We start from the raw sequence: 27,014 nt of genomic DNA on the forward strand, positions 1-27,014 counted from the left end.
TGACATCTGTCGAATTTCAAAATAAACTTCTCCGATCTATAGGTAACTGTAATATTGTCTAACATTTTTGTTCCTGTTCTAATTACTAGATGGCGGTGTAATATATGTAAAATATATATTACTATACATTTACATATCATTAATACTAAACTAATGAAATCATTATTAATATTACATTATATTTCATATTTATTAAATTAGATACCCTAAATAGGAAAAATCGCACATTCTGCAAAAAATATATTTATTTTTATTATTATATTTTTATGAAACCCAAATAAGAATGGAAAAGTGAATAAAAATTGAACTATTGCATATCATCCACATTTTGAAGTGCGAACTCTGGTTTATCATAGCCCAATTCTTCCAATGTTGGAATCCCCAGATCAGTTAATGTAGGCTTAATTTCTTGAATGTACCAGGGATAAATTTCATTAACCTCATTACCACATTTATCTTTTAAAGCTTCTAGAATTCTTATTGCCAAAGCTAAATCATTGACTCTCCGGCAGGCTTTTAATGCTGCAATAATAATCTTGGGTTCAGGAACTAAATCATGTCCAAATAAATCAGTTCTTCTAACATCCCATCCATCAATTTTTGTACTGCTTAAAAAGTTCTCATAACTAGAAGGATAATTTTTGTTTTGAAATATATACTATAAACAAAAATTTAATCATACCGCTGATCAAATTGGGTGTCTGTTTCAGTGTTATGTGTAGACATCAACTTTATTTTGCCAAATGTAGTTGATGGAATAGACTTTTTAAAAATACCTACATTTTTAAATAACAAATGCAGACGGACAGCAGAGCTTCTTAACATGCTTACCAAAAAATATTTAAATATCAACTTAAGATATTTAAAAGTGACAGACCTTTATTTTGTTTTTAGCAGATAGTGTTTTGACAAATTGACAGATCATTTGTAGACTTTCAAATATTCTTGATCAAATCTATTGACTTTCATACTTAAACTAACTATAAATTTATAGATAATTCCGCTACCAACTAAAACATTTATGTGTGATATGCAAATGTATGATAGAGATATTTCAAAAATCTGATTTTATTCAGAATTTCATTATACTACCACGATAGGAGTCCGATATTTTACAATTTATTATCATACCCGAATTTGAATTAAACTCTTTGGTATAGCCAATGAGCACTTTACATTTTCTTTCTTATTTTCTACTATTGAACCAATCATATAACGACAACACAAAACCTGACGCATGGCTAGTATATTAAAACGTCGCGGCCACGTACTGTTAATTTTTAGTGACAGTTCAGAGAAAACTTCAGGTTGTCGCCGGTTAGTATGGTATTACTCAAGATATTAGGAACAAAAATGTGGTGTCTTCAACTTTTATCTATATTATTAATTGCTACATCTGCTCTTGGAGCTGAAGAAGATGTTTTAGAACTTAGCGATAGCGACTTTGACTCAAGACTCGCAGAATATGAAACCGCACTTGTCATGTTTTACGCACCATGGTAAGGTTTTCTTGTATATAACAAAGAATAAAATATTTACAAAAATATATATTAATTATTTTTCTAACATACTTTATATAACAAGAATAATTTCAGTAGATAACAAATAATTTATTTTTGCTGTAATAATCACCAAAAAAGCCTTAAAATTGCAGTACCTTTTTTATATTGCTGATTTTTTACAGGTGTGGACATTGTAAACGTCTCAAACCAGAATATGCTAAAGCTGCAGAAGATTTAATCAGAAATGATCCTCCTGTTACTTTGGTAAAAGTAGATTGTACAGAAGCTGGTAAAGAAACATGTAACAAGCATTCAGTTCGAGGATACCCTACTTTAAAAATTTTCCGGAATGGAGAATTTTCTCAGGAATATAAAGGACCTCGTGAAGCTAATGGTAATTAATAATTATATTCCAAATATCTTTAAATAACATTTCCAAATAGGTATTGTCAGACATATGAAGACTCAAGTAGGACCAGCTTCCAAAGAACTTAAATCTGTTGCTACTTTGGAGACATTTTTGGCATCTGAAAAAGAATCAGTTGTTATTGGCTTCTTCGAAAAAGAATCTGATTTGAAAGCAGCTTTCTTTAAACTAGCTGACAAATTAAGAGAAAGAGTGCAATTTGGTCACTCATCATATGAAGATGTTCTAAAACACCAAGGTGTTAGGTAAATTTTACCTTATATGAATTTATAATATTACAATAGTAAACCTATATATTTTTAGTGATGCTGTTATATTATTCCGTCCAGCCCATTTGAAAAATAAATTTGAACCCAACTCTGTAACATATTCTGGCCCTGCTGAAACTGCTGATTTAAATGACTTTGTATTTAAACACTTGTGAGTAATATAGTAAGACTAACATTTTAAAAAATCTAACAAACTATATTTGTAGCCATGGTTTAGTTGGTGTCCGTAAATCCGATAATCAACGTGATTTCAAGAGTCCATTAGTTGTTGTATACTATGGAGTTGATTATGTAAAAAATCCCAAAGGTACCAATTATTGGCGTAATAGAGTTCTTAAGGTAAATTTGAACCCTATATTTTTTTAGACTTTATTACTTATAATATTTAAATGCAGGTTGCTAAAGAATTCGAAGGAACAGTCAACTTTGCCATTTCTCCTAACACAGAATTCACCCATGAATTAAACGAATTTGGAATTGAGTTTGCTCAAACTGACAAACCAAAAGTAGCTGCCCGAGATGCCAATGAAAAGAAATATGTCTTAAAAGAAGAATTTACGTAAGAGAAATCGGCAAATATTATCACCATTTTGTTTAATATTATTTGAAATTTTAGCCCTGAAAATCTCTTGAACTTTGTTAACGATGTTTTGGCTGGAAAGCTTGAGGCTTACATTAAATCAGAACCAGTACCAGAAAGTCAAGATGGATCGGTTACTATAGCTGTTGCTAAAAACTTTGATGAAGTAGTTGTAAACAATGAAAAAGATACACTTATTGAATTTTATGCCCCATGGTGTGGACATTGCAAAAAGTTGGCACCAACTTATGATGAATTAGCTGAAAAGGTAATCATTTCAATCTGTATATTTATTAATGATGGGCTGAAGCGAATGTATTAATTTAATTGGCCGCAAACCCATTTTTTAATTTCAATTGAAATTTGAATATTTTATATCAATGATTTAGAAATAATAATTTGCTATGTTTTCTTAAACATAAAATATGCTTACATTGTGCGAACTGATTGCAAGTTTTAACTCTTTTTTGTTAGCTTAAAGATGAAGATGTTGCAATTGTTAAAATGGACGCTACAGCGAATGATGTTCCTTCTACATTTGATGTTCGTGGATTCCCGACAATTTATTGGGCACCCAAAAACAAAAAGAATGCACCCGTAACATATGATGTAAGTACATTTATTTGTGGTTTAATAAATCACTGGTTTTATTGAATTTTATTTCAACAGGGTGGTCGCGAATTAGACGATTTCATTAAATATATAGCTAAAGAAGCTACAACTGAGTTGAAGGGTTGGGACAGAAGTGGTAAACCTAAAGCTGACAAGACTGAACTGTAGAACGTTACAAGAGTTGTTTTTTTCCATACACGTTTCAACAATGTTGATTTTCTCCAGTGTTTCACTCCATCAAAAACATTATGTCTGCATGTGAATTTCGCTGATATATATTTTTATATTGGTTTTCGTATATTTTGTATTTTTATAATATAAGAAATTACAAATTCTTTTGTGTTCCTTAGATCAAATATACACATGAGATATCTGAATCATAATATTTTGTTTCTACATACTTCATATTTAACTTTAATCTTTAAAGACAATGATTCATCGATAAGTAAGGTAATAAGTAGATGCAAAATAATATGAATTATTTTAATAATTCGTTGTGATTTAATTTAACAAAGTAATAAATACATTAAATACTTATAGGATTTACAATTGTGTGAAAATTCATTCACCCTACCTTATTATAATGTTAGCAGCCTAGATTTGCTTAATGCTTTAAACTAAAATTACTACATATTTAATAACAAAATCTTGATTAATTAACAATTTTAAAACTGTTCTCTTCCACTGCACATTAATATATTCAATGTTATCTAGTTAAATTGGTAATTATTAACAAGCATTATTGTTCCCTAGTCTGGGCTAAATAAATTTCGGAACTCCTAATATAGTGTAAGAAATAGATTGAAATTGGAAAAGAGATCAATAAAAGTTTCAAAATAAATATGTTGGAAAACTAATTATGATGAAGTGGATTGTGGCACAGCGGAAATGAATATCGAATAGTACTTAAAAGCATTCTTGGATTTCCACTAATATTAAATAGGTTGTTAGATAGGCCTTTAAACTAATTAAAGAAATACTCATCCACCTGTAACTTTCAAATGCTGTGTAGGTCCTAATTTGTTGCGTACGGGAGGCTTTCTAACAAACTAATTTGGGTTTTAAAAGGAGATTAAATGATAGATGCGATTAATGAAGCTCTAGTAACTACAAGTCGAGCAAAACATTATTCGTACATTTGCGCGCAACCACATTCTGTATTCTAAAATATCTCAGTAGTATTTCCAGACCTACAAAATACTTAATAATATAAGTTTTCGACTATCACTGCTTTAAGAGACGGGAAAAAGCCAATATATATGCAAAATTAGTATCACTATTTCATAGGGTTCTATTCTGGTGCATATGTAATTATTGTTTGTATCACCACTTTTTCCGCCTGGAAATATCTAAAGAACGTCGCTGATTGAATTTGCAAATAGTGTGTTATTGGCTCAACTCTCAAGGGTTGTCCTTAATTACGCTAACACGGCTTTGCTTTGAGTTGATATGTGAATCCAGCAGAGAAAATTGTGATTAGCAAAAGCAATATTACTTGACTATAAAGTAGATCTTTTTTATCGGTCAATAAGATGTCTTAGTATATATTTTAAACATGCAGAGTAGGCAAATAAAGACAAAAAAAATTTGGAAGTTCTAAAGTGACTAAAAGATTATTCTCAACTCCAGAGCATTCCCTACAATCATGTAGCAATCATTCGATCTATGCAGCTCCAACCTGATAAGACATAATAGGAAAACATATTTATGGCTAAACTAGAATCTGATTTGCTGTACGAAATAATTTTGACCCAAACGTTGAAATTTTTGTTAGAATTCCCACTATACGCAAAAAGCAACATACGATTAGGACGGGGAAAAGGGCAAAGGAAACCTGAAAATCGAAAAAAAAAAGTGAAAACGCCGTCCGACGGATAGACTCCTTAATGTAGATATATCGAGAATGGCTTTATATATGCCAAATGGAATCTGAGATGAGATGGTGCTCCGCGAAAAGTTATAAGTTAAAATAAAAGAATTCGGTAAGAATCCATTATATCATATTGACTGAGTGATTCAATATAATATGGCACTACACGGTTAAAAATTAGTTTTTAGTTAGTACAGAACTGTTATTCTTCCTATAGAACTGATATGTATTTTTCTGAAGTGTACGTAATCTGCCCCTTTTGAAGATTCTTCTATAAAACATATAGATCTAAGATATATTTTATTTATTTGTTTATATAAATAATTGAGGATGACAATAAAAATAAAGTGTCTAGTGTTAGCTTTATTTATATTACTAATTAAATAAAAAACAAATTACATTTATAAAATTATTTCTTAAAAATAAGGGCTTGTTTGTTTGTTAGCACTGATATATCTGTTTTAGCCATTAGACTATTATCAATTGAAACTTCATCTTCTATTAGTCTTCTCTCAATAGACTGATCACAATCAACAATTTTTTGACAATGTTTTGTTAATGTGGGATCTTTTATCAACTTCTTTATACTTCCAGGTAAGTGAATGTCTTTTTCATTAGTAATGTGTTTTGTCTTTGATGGCTTATATATAACAGCTGGAATTTCATCCAAATTACATGATTTAGATGGAATATTTTCTTTTTTTGCCGATGGTATGTTTGGCTTCTCCAACCTCCTTTGAGTTACAGAGTTTTTAACTACTGGGGAGTATTTTGGTGTGTTATTAATATATACACTAACAGGACTAACAACATTTTTCAAAAATATACTTGTAGGTTTACTTGGAGTGAGAACAGTCTTTAATGGCTTACTCGGTACTTTAAATATATCTCCCGATTTGGGTTTAGCTCCAGTATTCGTAAATAGTGTTTTCTTTGATACTGGTGATTTCAACTTGTGAGTATTGAGATGTTTAGATTTTTCTATAGTTTTGCAGGTATATAAATCTGTTCTAGGCTTTGAAATCTTTTCACCACTGTAAAATATCTTATGTTTCTCAGTTGAACTTGGTTTATTACAAACTGGTAAACTATTGAGTGAACTATCAGACCCATTGGTATTTTGACTTTTATTCAATAAATTATTCTTTGGTTCAGTGTTAGTCAAATCTTCAGTTAAAAATCTATTCATTTCTTCCAATGTGTCATCAAAGTTACAAGAATCGTCAAACTGCTCCAGATTTATTTTAGGAACTTCAAAACCATCCAATTCTTCTGAAGTATTTAATTTTTCATTTAATTCTGAGTCATTTGATTTACCACATAATGGTAGATTATTAGTTAAACCTGATTTTGAATATGATTCATAAGTTTCTGAGATTTTAGGAACTTCAAATCCATCCAAATTTTGTGATTCTTCAGAAAGATTTAATTTTTCATTTAATTCTGAGCCATTTGATTTACCACATAATGGTAGATTACTAGTTAACTCTGATTTTGAATCTGATTCATAAGTTTCAGAGATTGAACTGTAAGAATCCTTTTGAAATTCATTATTCTCAATATGTGTGGTAGTTTCTGTTTTTTCTGAAATTTTACTTAAACAATTAAAGTTATATAGTCTATTGTAATTTTCATTTAAATTGGTGGTATTATTTATTAATATAGGTATCTTATTCATAAACAATTTTGGTAGCATGTTCTCATCTTTATATACATTACCAGCACTTAATTCACTTGTTGAATCTGTATTATTTATTTCTGATGAACTATTGGTTTTCTGATATAGAGAATTTGTATGATTTACTTCAATTTCTTCAAACTTCTCAGGTATATTATCCATATACTCAAAACTATTGTTGTATGTACTATTTATTTCTTGTTTTGGTACTTGATCAAGTATTTGAAAACTATCATCACTTAATGTAATGACACTGTCATCAATACTTCCATCTGAGACAGAGACATCCGCGTAAATGGTATTTTCAACTAAAGTATGTTGAATATTTTCTAACATTGGTTGATTTTCAAATCGTTTTGCAAACTCAGCCTTTGTTTCGTTGCATTCATCCTTTGTCGAAATTGTGGTATTAGTTTGATCACATGCTGTTTTATATGATGATTCTTTAGAACTGCTGTTGTTAATAACATTTGTAAGTTTTTGAATAAAATCACCTTCCAAACTTTGTCTGTTAGCTGAACCACTTTCATTTGCAGTAAGATATTCAGAAGGAATTGAAGAAATATTTAAGTGATTGTCTAAATAATTGTTAAGCTGGTCAAGAGAATTTTTTGTTTCCTTATCGTCAGTAGTCATATTGGAACTTGACAATTTTAAGCTAAAATAACAATAATTTTTACAATAAAATAAAATAAATTATAACAAGTACTTACTTTAGTGTATGACGTTTATTTAGTTTTTTTGGAAAGTATTTAGCAATATCACGTTTAGCTTCTTTTAGAGTATATTTTCCAAACCACACTTCGTCATCAGAACTATCACTATATTCTATATCTTTAGACATTATAATAAACTAATTTCAAATTTGTAATGTTATAACGTACTTTCTAGATGTCTCTAGGATTATTTGACAATTGACATATAATACCCATAAAATGCTGTTTATTTTTTGAAAAAAATCGAAACTGAAATAATATATTTATTAGGTAAATAATAAATATATTAGATCTAATATAGTGATATACTATATAATAAATATAATATCATTTATAATATATTTCATTTTAAAATATTTCAGAAATGCTGCAACCAAACAAACAGGATATACATGCTTCAAAAAATATTTCATAAATAGTAATAAATGTACTCATACTATTCATACATTTGATCAATAGCTTGTATACTTATATGATTATATAATTGAAATTTTTTCAACAATTGATTGGTCAAGTCATCTTTAACATCGACATTGGCAAAACCAAACCATATGTCAGAATGCTACTGGCTTAAACATAAGAACTCATCAACATGAACACTACATAGTAAAAAGCAAAATATGACGAAAATGACCTTCTGATATCTCCATTTTCAAAGCCCAATAATTTTTGACTGAGTAAACGTTTTTTTTTTACTTATTAGAATGGTAAGCTAGATCCAAATGGTATTTTGTTGATATTGCGTGAAGAACAGCTTAGAAGAGATTTACGGGTGACAAATTTTCGTATTTGCTTGACTCTAAGTGGATAGTTCTTCATAAACTACGGGGCATTGAGTAACTCGCGGACTTTCTTGGATTAGAATATCTGAAGTTGGGCAAGCTGTTTCTAGGAAACATACTTGTACCAGAATGATCGATCTCACTGATCTACCATTTCGTACAGAGTCACCTTTAGGGGGATGTAAAGCTTGCTATTTATGGCTAGTAGCGGAAATAGCTTGCTATATACATTATTACCTTGCAGATGCTGTGTTGGATTTTGGATGACCACTGAAACCTGTGGTCAAAGTAGAAATCGAGATAAGTGGCTTTCTAGATCCAACTGAATAAGCGAATTACACTACATTTATATCCAAAATGTTTTATGGCCTCTTACCCATAACAATCGCGCAGTAACAAAGCTTCGTTGAGTAATTATTACTGGATATATGCAACTTTAAAGCCTCCTTATTAGGAAAAGCCCAAATAATTTTTTCCTCTAGTATATAAAATATAATATATAAACTAATACTAACGGGACCTCTATTTTTAAATTATAGTTATTTTAAATTAATAGGTGGTTAATAAAGTAAAATATTCTTAAATTAAATTTAAAACTTAAATTAAATTTTTAAATTTGACCAGATTTCAATATTGGATATACATTTATATGGAATAAGTGAAAAGGTAAAAAAAATCAAAGTTATTTGGACGTCTTTTATTAAACGCTTCTTTTTGTAATAAATTTGCAGTTGAAATAATACTTATATTATGTTTAAACTAAATTAATAACAGATGACCAATTCAGGTTTTTTAACTGGTAACATAAACGCTGTTCCGAAATCATTGTCGACTAGAAAGCTGAATACACTAAATTATTAAAGGAGGCTCGATTGCAATAAGCAGTCTCCTCTCCATAGCAAAAATAATATGTACGAAATGTACTAAAAAATTATATTATCATTGCTTATCAGTAATGATCACGAATTTATGGGGTTTACAATTCCTTCTCGATCTTGATCAGTTCAGAAATACCGTCGTACATTTCCTTGACAGCGTCGTATTCAGTAAGACCCATACGTCTCTTGTTGGAGATATCATAGATACCACCTTCAGCTTCAGTGTGTTCACCACGAGTTCCACGGACTTGCAAGTTGTATTTGGAAGCAACTTCTTCAAGTTTAGCTTTGTTGGCGGCAAGTTTCGGTACCTTGATGTGCACAGAGGCGCGAACGGTGGTTCCCAAGTTGGTTGGGCAGAAAGTAAGGAAACCAAGCCTATCGTGGTGAGAGAATGGAATACGTTTCTCAATGTCGTTAACAGCAGTGACAAGACGACGGTAAACTTCACCCAAGTCGCCGCCCATTTGCATGGAGATGATACGAAGATGATCTTCTTCGTTGCACCAGACCAAGAAGGTTTTGTTTTCGTTGTGATAGATGCCACGACCACTGGGCCAAAATCTGCATGCATTGGCGGCTTGCAAGAAGCGGTCACCTTCTTTGAACAAGAAGTGGTCATCAATCAGTTTTTGCTGGACATCTTTGCTCATTCCAGTTAATGGGTAGAAAGTACCCTTAAGTTCGCCTTCAAGACCAGAAAGGGTGGTGGATACTTTCTGTTCCATCTCTTTGTATTGTTCTTCAGTTAAACATGGGTTGAAGGGATAGCCTTCCATAGATCTACCGCATCTTACACGGGTGGAGACAACGTATTCACCAGTTGGGTCCAAGTTGCCGAAAACGCTGACATCACCCCAGTTCTTTGGTGGATGCTTGTCGGCCCTGGTGAATCCCTTGTGGTAGTCTTCAATAATGGGGTCAAACAAGTCGGAGAAAACGGAGTAAGCTTCAGCATCAGGGGCGTAGATACCAATACCAGAATCCAAATTCTCGATACCTAAAACAATATCATGTTAATATAACATAACAAACATTCACAGAACTAGATAACATACCGGATTGGATGCAATCTAACAAGGTTGAGCCAAAGGAGGTCTTCTTAACTTTAAGTTGATCGAAGACTTCCTTGGTAAGGTATTTCTTCAAGAGGGACTTAGAGTCGGAAGCGGCAAGCTTGCTGAAGCCAGCTTCAAGTTTTTCAAGAGTTGCAGCGTCGACCATGGTGTCTTTTCTAAACGAAATAAAATAAAAAAAGTTAGTAAGGTGTTGTTAGTAATGTTGTAAAACAAAGTTTTTAAATTCTTTTATAGATCTTTAATATTATATGATTTTTCCAGGTAATTACTTTGTCAATATTAGCTGTCATGGTTCGTACGAGACATCGTTAATAATTGAGCGACAGTTTCAAACGAGAAATCTTTACATTTACATTTACAGTTAAATAATAATCTAAACAATATCTACAAAGTATCAGTAAATACATCTTTTTTAAACATAAAGACACATCTACAAAATATAATTTACAAAACAAAACAATCAAATATATGTTTAAAGTGCTTAAACTAAATTCTAAATTACCAACATCATTTCAGTGGCTATATGTATGCCGGTTTACATTTCGTTTCAAGTAAATTAAACAATAGAATAGATCATGCTGATATCTAGATAGTTGACTGAAAATTTAGGAGTAAATGAAAAAATTACTAATATCCGAGGCAAAGCATAAAAGACCCGGCTCGAAAAATGTCGTATATGGTACGAAAATAAAAGCGAAAAGGAAAACACGAACTTATAACACTGCATACTTAATGTGTGATAGCCAAGAGACAGGTAACACAACATATAGAGAAGCTCCACAGAAATCCAGGCGCACCCCATGGACATCGTGCTATTGACCCATGCATCAGACATCAACAGGAATTGTACAAACCCAGTATCATCCTCTTTTTTTGGTTCTTTTGCGCTATTTTCCTTAGATGCACACCCTCCCATTTTGATTATCTAACTAATCTTACGAACGAACACTGAAACGACACTATAACTAAATGAATGGGACAACTATACGGCATGGGGTTGTGGCGACGCCCTTCACTCTAAGGCGCTTCGGGTCTAAAGACACCCCTCTGCAGCTGCCTGAACTCGGCTTTTCGTTTGACTGAATCGTGCTTTCGCAAACGAGGCGCAGTTTTCAACAAAATCGATAGACGCATTCGAACGCGTGCCTCTGGCCAATAGAAATGCGTGTCTCTGACAGCCGCTACGAAAGCTCTTTTGACCACCCTTCGATTCGTCCTGCTTCACGTTTCTACCCTATGTTCAATGTTCAAAAACTCCTACATTCCACGTATTAATATATGTATATATATATATATATATATATATATATATATATATATATATATATATATATATATATATATATATGTAATTCAATTTTGGATATCGAATTCCTATATGTTCCTGTGTTTGTATTATATCAATTATTATAATATTACTCGATTAAGTATAAATACAAATGAATGCTTCTGAATTCCTTGTATTTTAAACATATTTTGTGTAAAAAATTAATAAACCCAAACATAACACAACTAACAGATACATGATTTATCACATTATTCATTTTGTAATAAACATAATTTAGATATTTTAGAATTAATATTAATAAATCTTGATATAATGATTGATGAACTTGAGTGATAATGATTTATTCAATTGGAAATATTTATTAGGTACATTGTTTTAGTCTACCACTATGTAATGTACGTATTCAGTTCAAGTAGCATTCAAGAAAATAATTTAAACACCGGAAATATTTAAATCGAATGACCCTCAGTATTAATGTACCGCACAAATAAACATGAATATAAAAAGGTAGATTAAAGCAGCCGAGGTATTTTTAGTACCTATAATATTATAATCACTATGAACTTTAAAATACAGTTGCAGTCTAGTAGGACGTATATGTCCAGAACTCATTACAGATATAGACTCACCCTCTTTATTTTATCGCCCTACCCTTATTGTTTTAAATGACTAGCAAAATCGATACAAGTTGCAATGTAAAGTGGCTTATTTTACAGAGAATGAGAATCCATGGTTACGAACAAGAAAATTATAATTTTATAACATTTATATTAAAACCTGACTGTAAATGATGAGACCTGAACTGAAAAATCATAAATATAAATTCACTACCAAACCCCAGCAGGATTCGAACCCGCGACTATCGCAAAAATAAAAGAACCAGTCTGTCTCCTTGACCACTGTAACAACCAAGCCGGCTGATGTGAATTTGTTTTAGCATATTTACACATTTCGGCGACTGTACCTAAGTATTTTATTTTTAATTCCCAGTATTGCAATTCTCTACTAAACCTTGATCACAACGTGACCAGTCAAATATGAAACGCAAACAAACTACACCTATTATTTCACCTTTTAAATTTTACACCTGTAACCAACCAGTTGTTAGTTAATATTATTTTGTTTCATTATATTGTTAACTATAAAACCGTTAAGTATATATTTACATAATTTTTATACTATATATTATGATTATAATATATACAATTCTTCTAGTTTAATGTTATTTTTATAATATTTATTCTTAATATATTGTTTTACCTTATTTCTTATTAATAATTATCGTATTATATCTCTATATCAAAATAAATATATATGTATAAACATTTTACTTTAATTAAACCATCATTTAGAAACAAACGTTTATTAAAATTTAATTGTCAAACTATTTTGAGTGCCTGTGCATTTTTATCTTCACTTAAATTGAGTGTTGGCAAATATATATACTATAATTAGTTTTTTAAAATACAAAAATGCATTTATCTACTGAAATTATTTCTAAATATTTTAATTTTCATAACGTTATAACTAATGAATTATTATATACATATTAGACTATTTTTTATGATTTAAACAAATGTGCAAATCTGTTAAGTATCTATCTACATCATTTTTATATAATATATATTTGTACAATAATTTATTTATATAGTATATGCAAATAATAACAATTTTCGTAGAAATGATTTAAAATACCCAAGACCTGGAGACATATAACATATAGTTATGTGGTATAAAAATTTAAAGTGATGACTAAAAATATTTACCAACTAATTAACGAGTAAAGTTAAATGAAAATATGGAATGTTCTTCTAGAAAATACCGCGTTATTACTAATCGCGTTTCTGATCAGTAACACCAAATCGGTTTCAGAGAATCATTGGGTTAAAACGAAATATACGGACCTGGAAAAAGTTAGAACTTTATGTAAGTTTCTGAGGTATCGCATCATAACTAACATTTGGCAGAGGAAATTGTCGTCAGTTAACATGCCCGTCTATTTACGTCTAAGTTTTATAAATAATTTGAGGATATAAAAACCTTGCCTTGATGTAGAAAATCTGTATATAAAATTAGTTATAATAAACAAATGTTTGATGTACCAAGATAATTTTTGTTACATCCTAATAGAAATGTCAGGAAGTTTTTAAAATATTTGGAAAAGCATTAAGCAATTTTTAACTATTAGTAACGAAAAACCAAACCAACATAAAAAAACAAATCAAAAGAAGTAAATTTGATTACCCTGCCAAATATTCGTTTACATGATGCCATAATAGTAGTTTAAATATTTGTAAACTTTGATTACACAGTTTAAATTGCTTTATTTTCATTAGAGGATTTTCCGTTTAGATTTTTCTATACGTATGAATTCAAAGTAACGATTTATCATATTAGAAAACTGCTTAACATACTAAATTGATGTTAATCATTTAACTTCTTGCAAAAACAATTGCTTATTGATTCAAAACTACTGTTAAAGTGTGTTAATGATTTCATTTTATTTTCACCAACTCTTGACCGATTGTGATGCTACTAGAAAATAACAAGAATAAAATATTGCGGTGGGTTATTAATTCTTGCATTTAATTATTTGTTTGTAATTAGAAATTCACCAACTGAAACTGTAGATAATTTCGAACATGCGCGTTAATTATCATACTTCAATTTCGATGAATGCCGTTTATAATTTTATCAAATTGCAATTTATAATTGATTTTAACTGCCGCACTAACAATAATTTAATATAGGAGAAGTTTGCTTGTTATGTAATTAGTAAAAGTGGATTAGAACTTGCATCATTAAAATTATTGCACTTGTTTGGTTGCATTTGTATCTATATATACCATATTATTTTAAAAAAGCAATTTATAAATATTAAGTAAATTTTTTTTAGGTAAAAAATTAAATAGAGGTATCAAGTGTAGTCAAAAATAAATTAAAATAAAAGAGCATTGTCTTCGATAGATCAAGGTGAACTTTTTTTTCTTGCAAACAAACTTTTTGCTTGCTTACAAAAAATATTAATAATAAAGATTCATCTCTTTTGGGTTGGCCTCACTTATTTTATGTTAGCCATAGCATCTGGTATATGCAGGGCGTATCTACTTTAATAAAATAATATTATGTTAAATCATTTAATTCTATTAGTAATAGAAAATATATATCAATTGCAATTATTTTATTCTTAATTTAATATTTCTAAAAAATATCATATATTCCCATTATTGTTATTAAAAATAATATATACATCCTGTGGTATTAAAAGTGATGACTGATATACAAATGCGAACAATATTGTGGTTTAATAATTAGTTCATCAGTTAATTGCATACAAAACGCTGATCCTTTCATAATTTTTGCATCCATTTATGGTTGTCACGTAGGCAAAATTTATAAAGCGATTGCATACTGCTGATAAGTCTAATCAAATGGTGATTATTTTACCTATTTCGTTAGAGTGATTAGAGAAATATATGTTAGTCTAATTTATTTAATGACAATAGTGGAAGAAGGAAACTGCATGAGTCATTCATCAGTGCACCACTCAAAATTTTATTAAATAATTAGGTACATTTAGAAACTATTTATTCGAATTAGTAATGTCCCAAAAGCGGACTAACTCGGGAATTTACTACTACCCGCAAATCGGTTACATAAGGCAAGTTTCGATTTTAGTTACCTTTAAAATTCCCGCGAAATTTAAAAATGGATAACAACAAAATTATTTAATTATAAAATCACAAAAAAAAACAGCCAAAACCAAATATTACCTGAACAAAATTATGAATGTTTAAATAATAAAGTTTTCAAAATAAGAGATTCAAACACTAAAGTAAAATATTAAAATATATTGAAAAATTATGTACCTTGAGTCTTCCTTAAATGCCTTTTAGAACTACACTCCACCGGGATTGAACCCACTATGACTCCGATTAGGAGAACTCTGTGTAGATGAGCTCCTGGAGCTAACCCCACTCTACTACGTCAGATTTCAATTCACCAATCGTTATTCTTTACGTATTTATACTAAAATTTTTGTTTAATTATTATAGAAGCTTATTTTCTGATGTTTTTCGAAATTATCTAATTTTTTTTTAATAGAAACAAGCCGCAGGTAAGTTACTATTCAAACGGTTATGAAGTCGCGTCTATACTGTGACCCGCAGTTTGATCGATCAGCCTATAATTGATATTAGAAATTATTTATTTCTCTTTATACAGGTGTAGGTGAAATAAAGTGTTTAGATACAGATATATTATATTTTTTTGTTAAGTGTGTTAGTTTTGTATGAATAATGCTTTTTAATTCGTTTGTTTTAAACTTGCGCATTTGTAGCACTAATTTCTAGTATATGTTAATATTTCATTTATAAACTTATTTTTTTACATTAATATATATTTATAATTTTCTATGAGATACATATTTTATGTACAAAATATCTCTATGTAATTTTTCGAATTCAATGACAACACTCACAATGTAAATTAAATAATGTTTTTTAAATAACTGTTAAACTACTTAATTAATAATAATTTCACTTTGGTAAGTTTTTTAATTATAAATTATAATATAATCAATTATTACGATATATATTTTTATATTCATATTTTGCAATATATTTATTTATATCACAATTATAAAATTGTTTTTTATTCATTTTTTGTTCTACTTTAATAAATATGGTATTTTCAGTTTTGCGTTAAGTAAAGCAGAAGAGTAGTAATAAATTAATTTGTAAATTAAGATTGTACTAAGCATATCTAATATTTTAGTTCGTTTGTTTTAAACTCTCGCTCATGTGTAGCACTAAATTCTACTATTTATTATCTATATTTATAATTTTCAATTCTATTCGATTAGATGCATATTTTATGTACAAAATATCTCTATGTAATTTGTCTAATTCAATAACTATACTAATAATGTATTTAAATAAGTGATGGTTTTTTTTAAATTAACTGTTAAGTAGCTTAATTATTCTTTATAGCTATTATGTTGTCAAGACAATAATTTCACTTTTGTCATTTTTCTTACAAAACAAGTTTAAATCAAGTGTTTAAAACAAGCAATTAAAACAAGTGCAAATAATCAATTATTACATTATACATTTTTCAATTTATTTGTTTTTATCATAATTATAAAATTGTTTTGTATTAATTTTTTGTTTTATTTTAATAAATATGTGATGGTATTTTCAGTATTAATTATTCATGTAATTTTATATCTTTATTAATTTTAAGGTTAATATGAATTATTCTTTAGTTAACAATTTGTTGCAATTAAAGAAATTGCCAATTCTTTATTTTCTAATATATATATATATATATATATATATATATATATATATATATATATATATATATATATATATATATATATATATATATATATATATAGACTTAAAAGTTTAATAAGCTAAATGTGTTAATATAGTCCTCGTATCAGTCCTACATATTTATATTTGTAAAAACCACACAGTATATGGAATAAATTCTATATATAATACATGTTGTGTTGTTATTTTAGTAATATATAATTAAAATAGTTATCTACGGTTTGAATATACAAAACATAGTTAAAACAATATACACCATTAAAATTTAACGTTTGTTTCTTTTTCAATTGAAAATATTGTTAAAAACAAAACGAAACAAATATTGATGATGATTTTTCTATTAAAAATAGGCCTGGTTGATGTAACTAGTAAGGCGTTGCGTGTTGTAGTAGTAAAACGAAAAATTATTTGCGATATATATCTTTGAAGTTATAAACTTATATCTAACATCAATAATTAAGTCAATTGTTCGTCACCTAATCATGTCTGAATATATAATAATAGTATTAATTACTCATAATTATTTATTTCTTCTGCAATGCAGAATTAAACTTAAAAATAGAATGTCTATTATTTAAACATATCCCGGCCAATTTCCCTCATAATTTTCTGTTACTGGAATAACAATAACAAAAATTAATAAAACATTATATTTTTTTTTATATACCAACTATGGGTTTATCTGGACTGGGCCTAAAGTTTAACGTGGGCTCCGAACCACGGTCCTCAGCATTAAGCTTACCGACTGGCGAGTGACCAACTTTAGAAATCATCCCAGAAGACATCCGGTCTTACCCAGCCTAGTTACTTGCGTGACTGGGATCACTTTCCTTGTCGGATTTTACACTTTTGCCTAGAACATTCACACATTTTAAACAATCACAAACATAAATTTACGACCATGCCCCATCAGGATTCGAACCCGCGACTATCGCAACAGTAGGAGAACCGTTCCAATATTATTTTAGTGTTACAAGTTTAAAACTAAGTTGTTAAGTAAAATATTTAAGCCATTAATAAAACATTTAAATAAATTATGTAATTTTTAAACATATTAAATGAATTATTCTCTTTATATTTATTACAGGATTTATATATTTTTCAAAAATTCTAGTTTATATAACTATTTATTTATGATATGGTTTATTAGATAGTTGTGTTTCACAATCATATATATTTTTATCGATGTTCATATTGTTGTTGAGCCGCACTTATATCTCTCGAAAAATATAGATTTAACGTGTGTTATTTTCAAAATCCAGCCAAGATGTCATTTATATTTAGACATATCTCGCCTTGTTTCTAAGCAATGATTTCAGTTTACCTTATCAATTTGAGTCATCTGATCGCCACATATTAAGTGCAGTAATACCTTATAGAAATGAACAAAAAAATACTTCAAGCAAGAAAATTCTGCTCGTTATCAGAAATATTGAATATTAATTCAGTTGATGATTAAGACTTGTTAATGAGAGGAAAAAACCTGATTTAAAAAAAACCTGTTTGATACTGGCCATATACTTTAAAAATTATTTATGCACTAAACATAACAATGGTTAACTATTTTTATATTTAGTATATACAGTTATTTTTACTACAATCATAATATTAAGTATGTTAAAGTAAAATATTAACAGATACCTTCATTGATATCCAGACAAGTACAAATCTGAAAAAAATATTAATCCGGATAACTATTATATTTAATCTAATCTATATCACGTTTATTAAATGAATTAAAAATTAATTCCAGAATAATATAGCACATAGGCATGAATAATAATTCGAATATTATAAGGCAAATAAATGAAACAGTTAATTATATAACTTTCATTCATTTATGTCATTATATTTATAAATGTTCACTATGAAGAATGAATACAAAATTGTGAAGTTCTACCGTCTCATTAGATAGAAAATAAAAAAAGAAAAATTTTCTTAATAATTATATAGGAACAATTTAAGAGAAAAAGCAAAGATTCGTTGATAAACATTTCGTAGATTTTGCATGAAAATAAAGCACAAAAAGCAAAATACAATAAACATCATTAATCAAGAAGTAGTTATTGTTCCGATACATAAAATTACTATAATAACCATACAGGACTTGCTCTGTTATCGACAACGATGAGTATAGAAAATCCTTTAAGTCAGTAGTAGATACGTCACTAATAGAATCGTAGATTGGAAGAAGATATTTGATAAAGTAAGAAGAGAAGAATTTTCGGTTATATTAGAACCAAGATGTGTAAGTAATAAAATTGTAAGAATAATTCAAGAAATATACAGGATAAATACAAATCCATAAATGATATTGCAAACAATATGAAATCAAAAATATTCAAAATTCAAGCAGGTCTTAGATAAGGCGGAATTTGACTGAAACCTTTTATAACCCTGTGTAATAGTAATGTATAGAATATAAAAATATGGACAAAATATAAATATCGGTAGGAGTTTTTGCAGAAAATCTATAGAAAATCTTAAACAGATGGAATTTGACAGTAAGAGAATATGCAACGACTTTAATATTAAATCAGTGGAAGAGTTCATAGAAAAGAGACAACAGAGGGCAACCTAAACGAATCTGGAATGAATGTATCAAATAAATACTTCTGAAGAGAGGAAAAACCTCGGGCTGAAGCAAGAAGACCGTACAGAGACAGAAAAAATAGAAGTAATTTATACATGGAGCAAGAGAGAATAGATAATAAAAACAACACACCTACACCACTACGTGGTACAAAATATGTGTTTATTAAAATGTTTTAAAATATATTAAATGATATTACAAAATATAACATGGAGATATAGAAAAGAGAAAGTATATGAGCTTATATGGGTTGTCTAGATTTGTCAAATTATATTTTGTACAGGTTATAATACTTTGCTAAAAAATAATTTAATAATAGATCTATGACAAAATCATTAGCATTCGACGAAAGAGCTGGACCAGAACGAAACAAAAAACGTCATGGTTAGTCATAACGGAAATCCCACTAGAAATTACTATTCAATAAACAATTTTAGAAGTACTTTAACAATTCATGTTTTATTGTAATTATTTACTAAACTTATATTATGTCTTTCTTCAAACTGATTTTTAGGTATAGTGATGTGCATATTACGTTTAGTGACCTGTGAAAAAGGATATTGACATTTAATAAAATACTTGAACCGAAATTAAACTTTATAATATTAACGTTTTTCATCCTTGATAGCTATCTTAATCGTTCTTCTGTAGCTAACGGAATAATAGTAGTTTTTGCAGCAACTGATGCAGAAAGTGTTGTTAAAACGTTTCTTTTTTCAAGTCGATATTTGCCACTACGTATATCAATTTATTGCAGCTCCAATAGAGTCTGGAAAAATAATTCATTTTTATTATAGAACTGACATTTCCGCTAATATATCCTTTCAATAATATTTTTAAATCGATTTTATGTCGCCATCATGCAAATTAATTTTTCCTGATAATATCTTATACCATGGATTCTAGATCACCTGTAGTTTTTTATTGTTATTAATCATCAGCCACAATACGTGACTTTGAACTTGTATATTATTTCTTATCTTATTATCTTGGCGTAAGTTCAATTTTTGTCACATATACCTTGCTACTTAAACAACAGTGACGAAAATACACGTATTAAAAAAATATTGACTGATAAAACGATTTAGATTACATTTGTATATTATATTCACATGAACATGTTTTTCATAGAGTTATATAATTGTGACAATATAATTTTAATAATAATAGAAATAAATGGAAATAGATTGGAACTATTATTTATATATTCAACGTTTATCTGGCAAAAAACACTATAAATTATTTAAATGCTAACTAAAATAAGATTATAGAAAACTGGCAGGATAAGAAATCGCTGAAACTAAGCGAAAATAAATAGTTAAAATTTTGAGAGGCTTTTTAGTCGAAAGGATAACACGAACAATGTGCCCTAATAAAAAAATCTATACTATCTATTATTATCCATTCATATTTCTCAAATATGACGTGAATTTTATGGGAGTTTGTTAAAAGTTCTATCATATATAGTTATACCAATAACTAGCGCACCCAACAGACTTTGTCCTGCTCGAATATAAATTTTTTGGGGGGAATAATGTATTTGAACAATAAACAAATATTATAAGATGATCACAATAACATCCAGTTAGTGATTTTGTTGTAATATGTTTTTATAATAGAAAGTTTAGTTCTATGAACTTCTAAAACTTTCTTCTTTTAGGTCTAAAAACTTTTAAAAATCTCTAAAAACTTTTAAAAATATTGTCGAAACCTAACACTGAACAAGAAAAGTCAAGCAAGAATAAACATATTCAATGATAAACCGTACCAAAGTTTACTAATTACTAACATTGCTAAAGCAATGCACTCAAAATGTTGCTGTAACTATACATCTCTTGAAGTCGTATACAAATCGCTCCTATAACAATGAATACTATCATCATATCAAAAGAAAATAATTTGAATTGAAATATTTGAATAAAATATAATACAAATAGTTCAAAATGGAACCGTTTGAATTTGTGTAGTTGTGCACTGAAGTGTTTTCAATAGACATGGCAACACAAAGTAATACGTGCACAACAAGTAACCATTTTAAAGACTTAAGACCAATGGGTACTTCTAGATAAAAACGAGAGCAGTTTGAAAGTCAGTGATTTTTTGATTTTTCTACGTATTCACTTTAAATGCATCACTACTGCCCTCAACTGTCATTTATTATAGACTATTGTGAGAATATGAACAAGCTGCGTCGTTTAGTTTGTGTTTGGCGGTAATTGACAGTAGCTAATATGTCAAATTTTTACAAAAATGGAAAATAGTGATATTCCAATCCATAGAATGACATTGAGCGACCAGGCGGCAAACTAAGGAACAACCAAAACATTTTTGCTTTATGATTGTTAGGTCTCTCCAGATGAACCAAAGAAAGCCAAGTTGTGTCTGTCGGTCAGTCACAGGAATGCATGAGGTGTCATTATCTTGAGAAAGGTAAAACTATCACCAGATTTGATATTAGTTTGAAGCAAAATCGTCCGCATTTGGCGAAGAAAAAAAGTTGTTCAATCAAGGCAAAGCAGGGATGCACATGTGTGTAGTCATCATGGCAAAACCTCCTTTAGTATATTCTTCAGATTTATCCCTCTTCGACTATTCCCTGTTACCAAACCTGAAGAAATAGCTGGGTGGTAGCGACCTTGAAAAAACTTGTTTTTGGGAAAGAATAAAATAATTGGAAAAACGCTGTACTAATTGTATTGACTTAAAACGAAATTATGTTGAGAAATAAAATTTCAAAAAAATAGGTTTCATACAAACAGTCACTATCTTATCAAAGTGCCTTCGTACCTACTTATCAATCGTTATAAAGGTAACTTGTATAGATTAATCAGTAACAACTAGTAACAGTGTATTAATAATAATTTAAAAAAACTTTCCTTTAATTTTAAAAAGTTCCTTGTATGTAAAAGTAATATTTCATGTATGGCAATAATTAAGGAATATTTTTAGTTAGGTAAAATTGTTTTTTTTTTGTTTGCGCATCGTGTAGAAAAATGTTTCCCACATAAACTGTTATAAAAACAGATTATATAATTAATAATTTTTCGGATGTTCGACCCTTTTAAAATCTCGGTCATGACCGCTAATGTTATTCCAAAGTATTGATGTAGAAGCTAAATTTATTTGATTTTTGGCAGTAGTCCCATTTCGAAACCTTGGCATTCAATTTTGCTAGATAACGTAACTAGCTACTAAAAATGAAAAAATAATATATCCTACTAAAAAATAGGTATTTTCAAACCGAAATTGATAAAATTGCTTTCTAAGTCATGGGATGATATAATTAAATTAAAATGTTTATATTGCTACGAAAATTGATTCACTATAATAAATGTCATATGATCTTCATTATCGAAGAAAATCGCACTATACTGAAGGATTTCTTATATATTTAATAAAGCTTCAAATCATATGTTATTAATTTACTTCACATTTTCTATTAACTACATCTTATATTTACACTGTCGTAAGAACAAATGACATTTCCTTTAAACATCTACTTTTTGTTAATCTTTTGAAATATCCGCAAAATCAAAAAGGTATAAAGTATACGAATATGACCATTTTTCATTATTATCTTTACTATAATCTTTAAACAAATTCTATTTTCATACTATTTAACATAAGTATCCCTGTCTTCCATATCAATCTATGAAATTAGTGTTACAAATCTATAGTATTTTACCAATAATTCATCGGTTTTTTTTGTATTGTCTGTTGCTAATTTTGTTGCTAATAATGTTGCCATGACAAACTTTGGTAAACATACGATTAACCTAAAAATGACTTCCTTACCACAACTCTCGTAAATAAGAAAGCATATCGAAGCATTAGCAGCTATGATTTTCAGAGAGTTGATAAACATAATTTCAAACTAGATAGAACATGCTCAAACGCTGAAGACTAATTTTATTACGTAGCTATTATCATTACTTTTACCACGTACATTTATGTAGACATTGCCCTTTTCAGTTGTTAATTTATAATATAGTTACTACATACATGAGCAGCACTTAAAAAAAAGATACCTGAAGATAAGTTAGATTTTGAGCACCAATAATACGTCGTTTCTTCGACCAAGGATTCAAATGCTACCGGTAACATTGAAAAAGTAGTAGCTAACCATAGACAACACGTCGGAAAATATGTACACACACAAAATAAAGCATTTAAATGTACCAAAATATTAATATATAAAAATTATTCACTTTGAAAATGCCAGTAGATATTGTTAAAACAATAATGCCATAGCAAATATTTGCAACCATTTAATGCAAATTATTTTGTGTTAAACAAAATACTGTTTGATCAGTGCGCATTTATTTTTGGAATTTTAAAACCTTGAAATGTTCTTTTATTACAGATAACACATACAATCGTTCTAATAATTCGTTCTAATCTGAAGGTGTGAATGATAAATTGAAAAAAAGTAAAAAATTTCCAGTCTATACAGATCAATACCTGAATTTATTTTATTGATTCGGAATATAACATAGACAATTATAGAAAATATTGGGGCTTAATAATGGAATTTTAAATAAAAAATAAATAGAATTAATTACTCACCGAATATTAGAAAACAGGGTTAACCTTAAACGAGTGACAGCGAAGAAGGCAAGATCACACTGGGTAAACTTAATTAAAATAAAATGATGCCATTTTAACTATCGGTTTCATATTTGTATTATTAATACAATTACATCAAAATACAAATGACGTAATATTAAAAACCTAGTATAAAAGCAAAGTAGTGGCTATTTCTAGATAGGTCCCAACTGGTATTCGGCAAACATCGCCAGTTTCCGCCTGGTTTTGCGACGTTGCCATTTACAAGCGATCGAGAGGTAGAATACAATGAACTGTGACAGCCATTTTTGTTTTCACCCTATCATTAGTAAGGGCTTCAGTAGATCTTGATTGTTTATAACTTTTTATAATTTAGTTCTTGTTCTACCGTTCATATTTTGATTATAAATAATATACTTAGTAGGCAGTAACTGATAAGTCATAGATTTGTAAATACTGTCAAAAAAGTTTTTGTAGCATTTCTAATGTGGTGAGTCATATGAGACAATTCGATCCAGATGCGTATTTATTAAATTTTTATTTTAATTTTGCAAGTTGAATTCGATTCTATACAAAATTCATTATATTTTAAGCATCATTTGCCATCATTGGACTTGTCCCACTAAAAAGAAAAAGTTTTCTATGAAGGAAAATATAAATGAGAATTTTGACAAGGACATAATTTTGTTTGTTGAACAATGTAATCAAATATGATGATTATTATTATGAGAGATTATTTTTGAAGAGATTATTTTAAATATTACCAACTGACTACTTTGAAGTCGGTGCCGAACCCAAACAGTTATGTTAATTTAGATATGTTTTGTTGTAATTTAATTTTCGGTATATGACACAAATACAGTATATAGAAACAGTATATGTTCAAAGTGATGAGTTGGTAGTAGTTAAAATAATATTGTAAATAGATAAATAGGTTTAGGTAGGTATTAAACTAAATTGTGTGTATGTAGTAGAATATAAAATACGTGTAATAGATAGGTTAAATAAAGCTTTTGATTATTTTTATTTAGTTATTACAACGATTATTACGCACATATTTTATTAAGTTTGATTATTTTTTAATTATTAATGAGTTCCTTATTAATGAAGTTGGTTCAATTTTTTTGTTAAAAATATTTTACTATAGAAGTATAATTTACATATTCTTTTATATTCTCTTTTTTTCCTTTTAAAATTAGACGTTTATAAAAGGTTCTCCATATTAGATTTATTAGAGTATAGAAGATGAAAATTGTACAAGCAAATGTTGAGTTTCAAGGGAAATTTTAGGTTAATTTGTGAATTCAAGATAATTTATTCTATTTATACTATATACTTCAAATATATGTATAATTTAGAAGAAGTGGTAAGGCCGTATGACATGCGTTTCAAGAATTAAACTTTTATTAAAATTAGCCCTTAATATATTTATTATTATTTGTTTTGAAGTTAGTAGTAAATGAGCGAGGTGAAATTAGTAGTAGGGATTCGAATAACCATGGTGGAAATAATTCCTGTTAATGTTGCTACTGTAATGAAACCTACGTGGTTTTTATAATTTTCAATTCCAATAATTGATTTACTCTGAATCACTTGTCCTTGTGGTCATTCACTTTAAAAATTATAAAAACTATACGCTTCTTTCACACGTACGAAAAAAGAATGATTGATTTTGATCATTTTATTTATATTTTTAATTATCAGGATTCGATTGAGCGTTATAAAAATCAAACCATATAAATAAAGTGATTACCTGAATGAGAATATCTGTTACTACATCACAGCTTTCGTCAGTGATAAATTAATTTACTATAATGTTAATGAGTGGGGTAGAAAGTTTGCCAAGAAAAAAATAATTAATCTCCAATTGTTTTTGTACTTCATAATCCGGGCAAAATCCCTGACGGAGCTCTAGGCTAAAATTAAACCATCGAAAAACAGGTGTTGTGCGAAAAACAGTTTTATCCGTTGGAAATAGTTCAGTTTTCTTTGTTGTTTCAAATTTTTTTTTAACCAGATTTTTATCTACGACAAAAGACGAATCTCCTGCTTTATAACGTTTCGAGTCTTTTTTCTTTGAAATTAAATACGCGAACATATGGTAAACTAAAACCTCAGAATGTATAAGATATATGATATTTAAAGGAATTATTATTACGCGGTGTATAGAAATGCAAATTTAATATTTTATTTACGGCGCACATAAAAATAATGAAATCTAAAACTTACTCAGTATCTTCAGATTGCGATTCTAAAATAGCAATTTTGCTAAATTTATATTCACCGATACTACCAGAATACTACAACTGCAATACTTAGACAGGTAGACTGATTTTGAATGAAAGTATTTAACTTTTTTTCGCTGTTGTTTAAAGTAAATATATTCTAAGGTTCAGATTTTACTACTATCAGTTACTTCTCAAGATATAACAAACAGATCAGAATTGCTCAAATAAATATATAATATTTAACATTAATTATCAATGTACATACAAGAACAGAATAATTTGAACACCTGACATATATTTATTTATTAGTAAGGTATTGAGTTACCATTTGCTTTTAACACCTGCAATTATTCGTGGAATACATCCGAAGAGCATTTGAATCAAAACCTCCTTCTAAAACTTCCCATGACGGTTCAATTATGGCGATTATGCTGGCCAGGGAAGATATTCTAATGCTCCTCAGACTAGGGTTGTCGGCCGCCGAGATAATCGATAAATCAGAGAAAAAATATAGATTTTTTTGCAACTACTACTCGACATTTTACAAGCGATAAAAATAAAAAATTAAAATATTGATATATATCCTGTCAGTTAACTTAGAGTTTCG

General features: G+C 28.8%; 4 protein-coding genes across 7 annotated transcripts; 1 reads left to right on the plus strand and 3 right to left on the minus strand.

Annotated features, from left to right (window-relative positions):
* Positions 1-227: 227 nt before the first annotated feature.
* On the minus strand, positions 228-936 carry LOC143197667 (cytochrome c oxidase subunit 5A, mitochondrial). The gene is made up of 2 exons (XM_076406273.1): positions 683-936; positions 228-626 (listed from the first exon to the last, which is right to left on the minus strand). Exons 1-2 carry the CDS (start codon positions 823-825, stop codon positions 308-310), a joined length of 462 nt encoding a protein of 153 aa, XP_076262388.1. The 5' UTR covers positions 826-936; the 3' UTR covers positions 228-307.
* A 305-nt stretch (positions 937-1,241) lies between these two features.
* LOC143197663 (protein disulfide-isomerase A3) lies at positions 1,242-3,925 on the plus strand. The gene is made up of 9 exons (XM_076406267.1): positions 1,242-1,499; positions 1,685-1,896; positions 1,946-2,174; positions 2,233-2,349; positions 2,405-2,537; positions 2,594-2,757; positions 2,815-3,046; positions 3,253-3,387; positions 3,448-3,925. The coding sequence occupies exons 1-9, from the start codon at positions 1,324-1,326 to the stop codon at positions 3,556-3,558; spliced, it is 1,509 nt and encodes a 502-aa protein (XP_076262382.1). The 5' UTR covers positions 1,242-1,323; the 3' UTR covers positions 3,559-3,925.
* Positions 3,926-5,610: 1,685 nt separating this feature from the next.
* On the minus strand, positions 5,611-7,843 carry LOC143197668 (uncharacterized). Its single transcript, XM_076406274.1, has 2 exons — positions 7,652-7,843; positions 5,611-7,596 (listed from the first exon to the last, which is right to left on the minus strand). The coding sequence occupies exons 1-2, from the start codon at positions 7,780-7,782 to the stop codon at positions 5,670-5,672; spliced, it is 2,058 nt and encodes a 685-aa protein (XP_076262389.1). The 5' UTR covers positions 7,783-7,843; the 3' UTR covers positions 5,611-5,669.
* A 1,275-nt stretch (positions 7,844-9,118) lies between these two features.
* On the minus strand, positions 9,119-26,483 carry LOC143197669 (arginine kinase). 4 transcript variants are annotated; one of them, XM_076406278.1, is made up of 3 exons: positions 26,409-26,483; positions 10,373-10,548; positions 9,119-10,314 (listed from the first exon to the last, which is right to left on the minus strand). In XM_076406278.1, exons 2-3 carry the CDS (start codon positions 10,536-10,538, stop codon positions 9,413-9,415), a joined length of 1,068 nt encoding a protein of 355 aa, XP_076262393.1. In that variant the 5' UTR covers positions 10,539-10,548; positions 26,409-26,483; the 3' UTR covers positions 9,119-9,412. The 4 variants fall into 4 exon arrangements, with proteins under 4 accessions (XP_076262393.1, XP_076262392.1, XP_076262394.1 ...); XM_076406277.1 differs by lacking the exon at positions 26,409-26,483 and adding an exon at positions 15,551-15,848; XM_076406279.1 differs by lacking the exon at positions 26,409-26,483 and adding an exon at positions 15,455-15,576.
* Between the last annotated feature and the right edge of the window lie 531 nt (positions 26,484-27,014).

This window comes from Rhynchophorus ferrugineus, unplaced genomic scaffold (assembly GCF_030347505.1).
Source record: "Rhynchophorus ferrugineus isolate W39M unplaced genomic scaffold, kcgeb_rfMv2 rfM5, whole genome shotgun sequence".
In the NCBI taxonomy this organism is placed as follows: Eukaryota; Metazoa; Arthropoda; class Insecta; order Coleoptera; family Curculionidae; genus Rhynchophorus; species Rhynchophorus ferrugineus.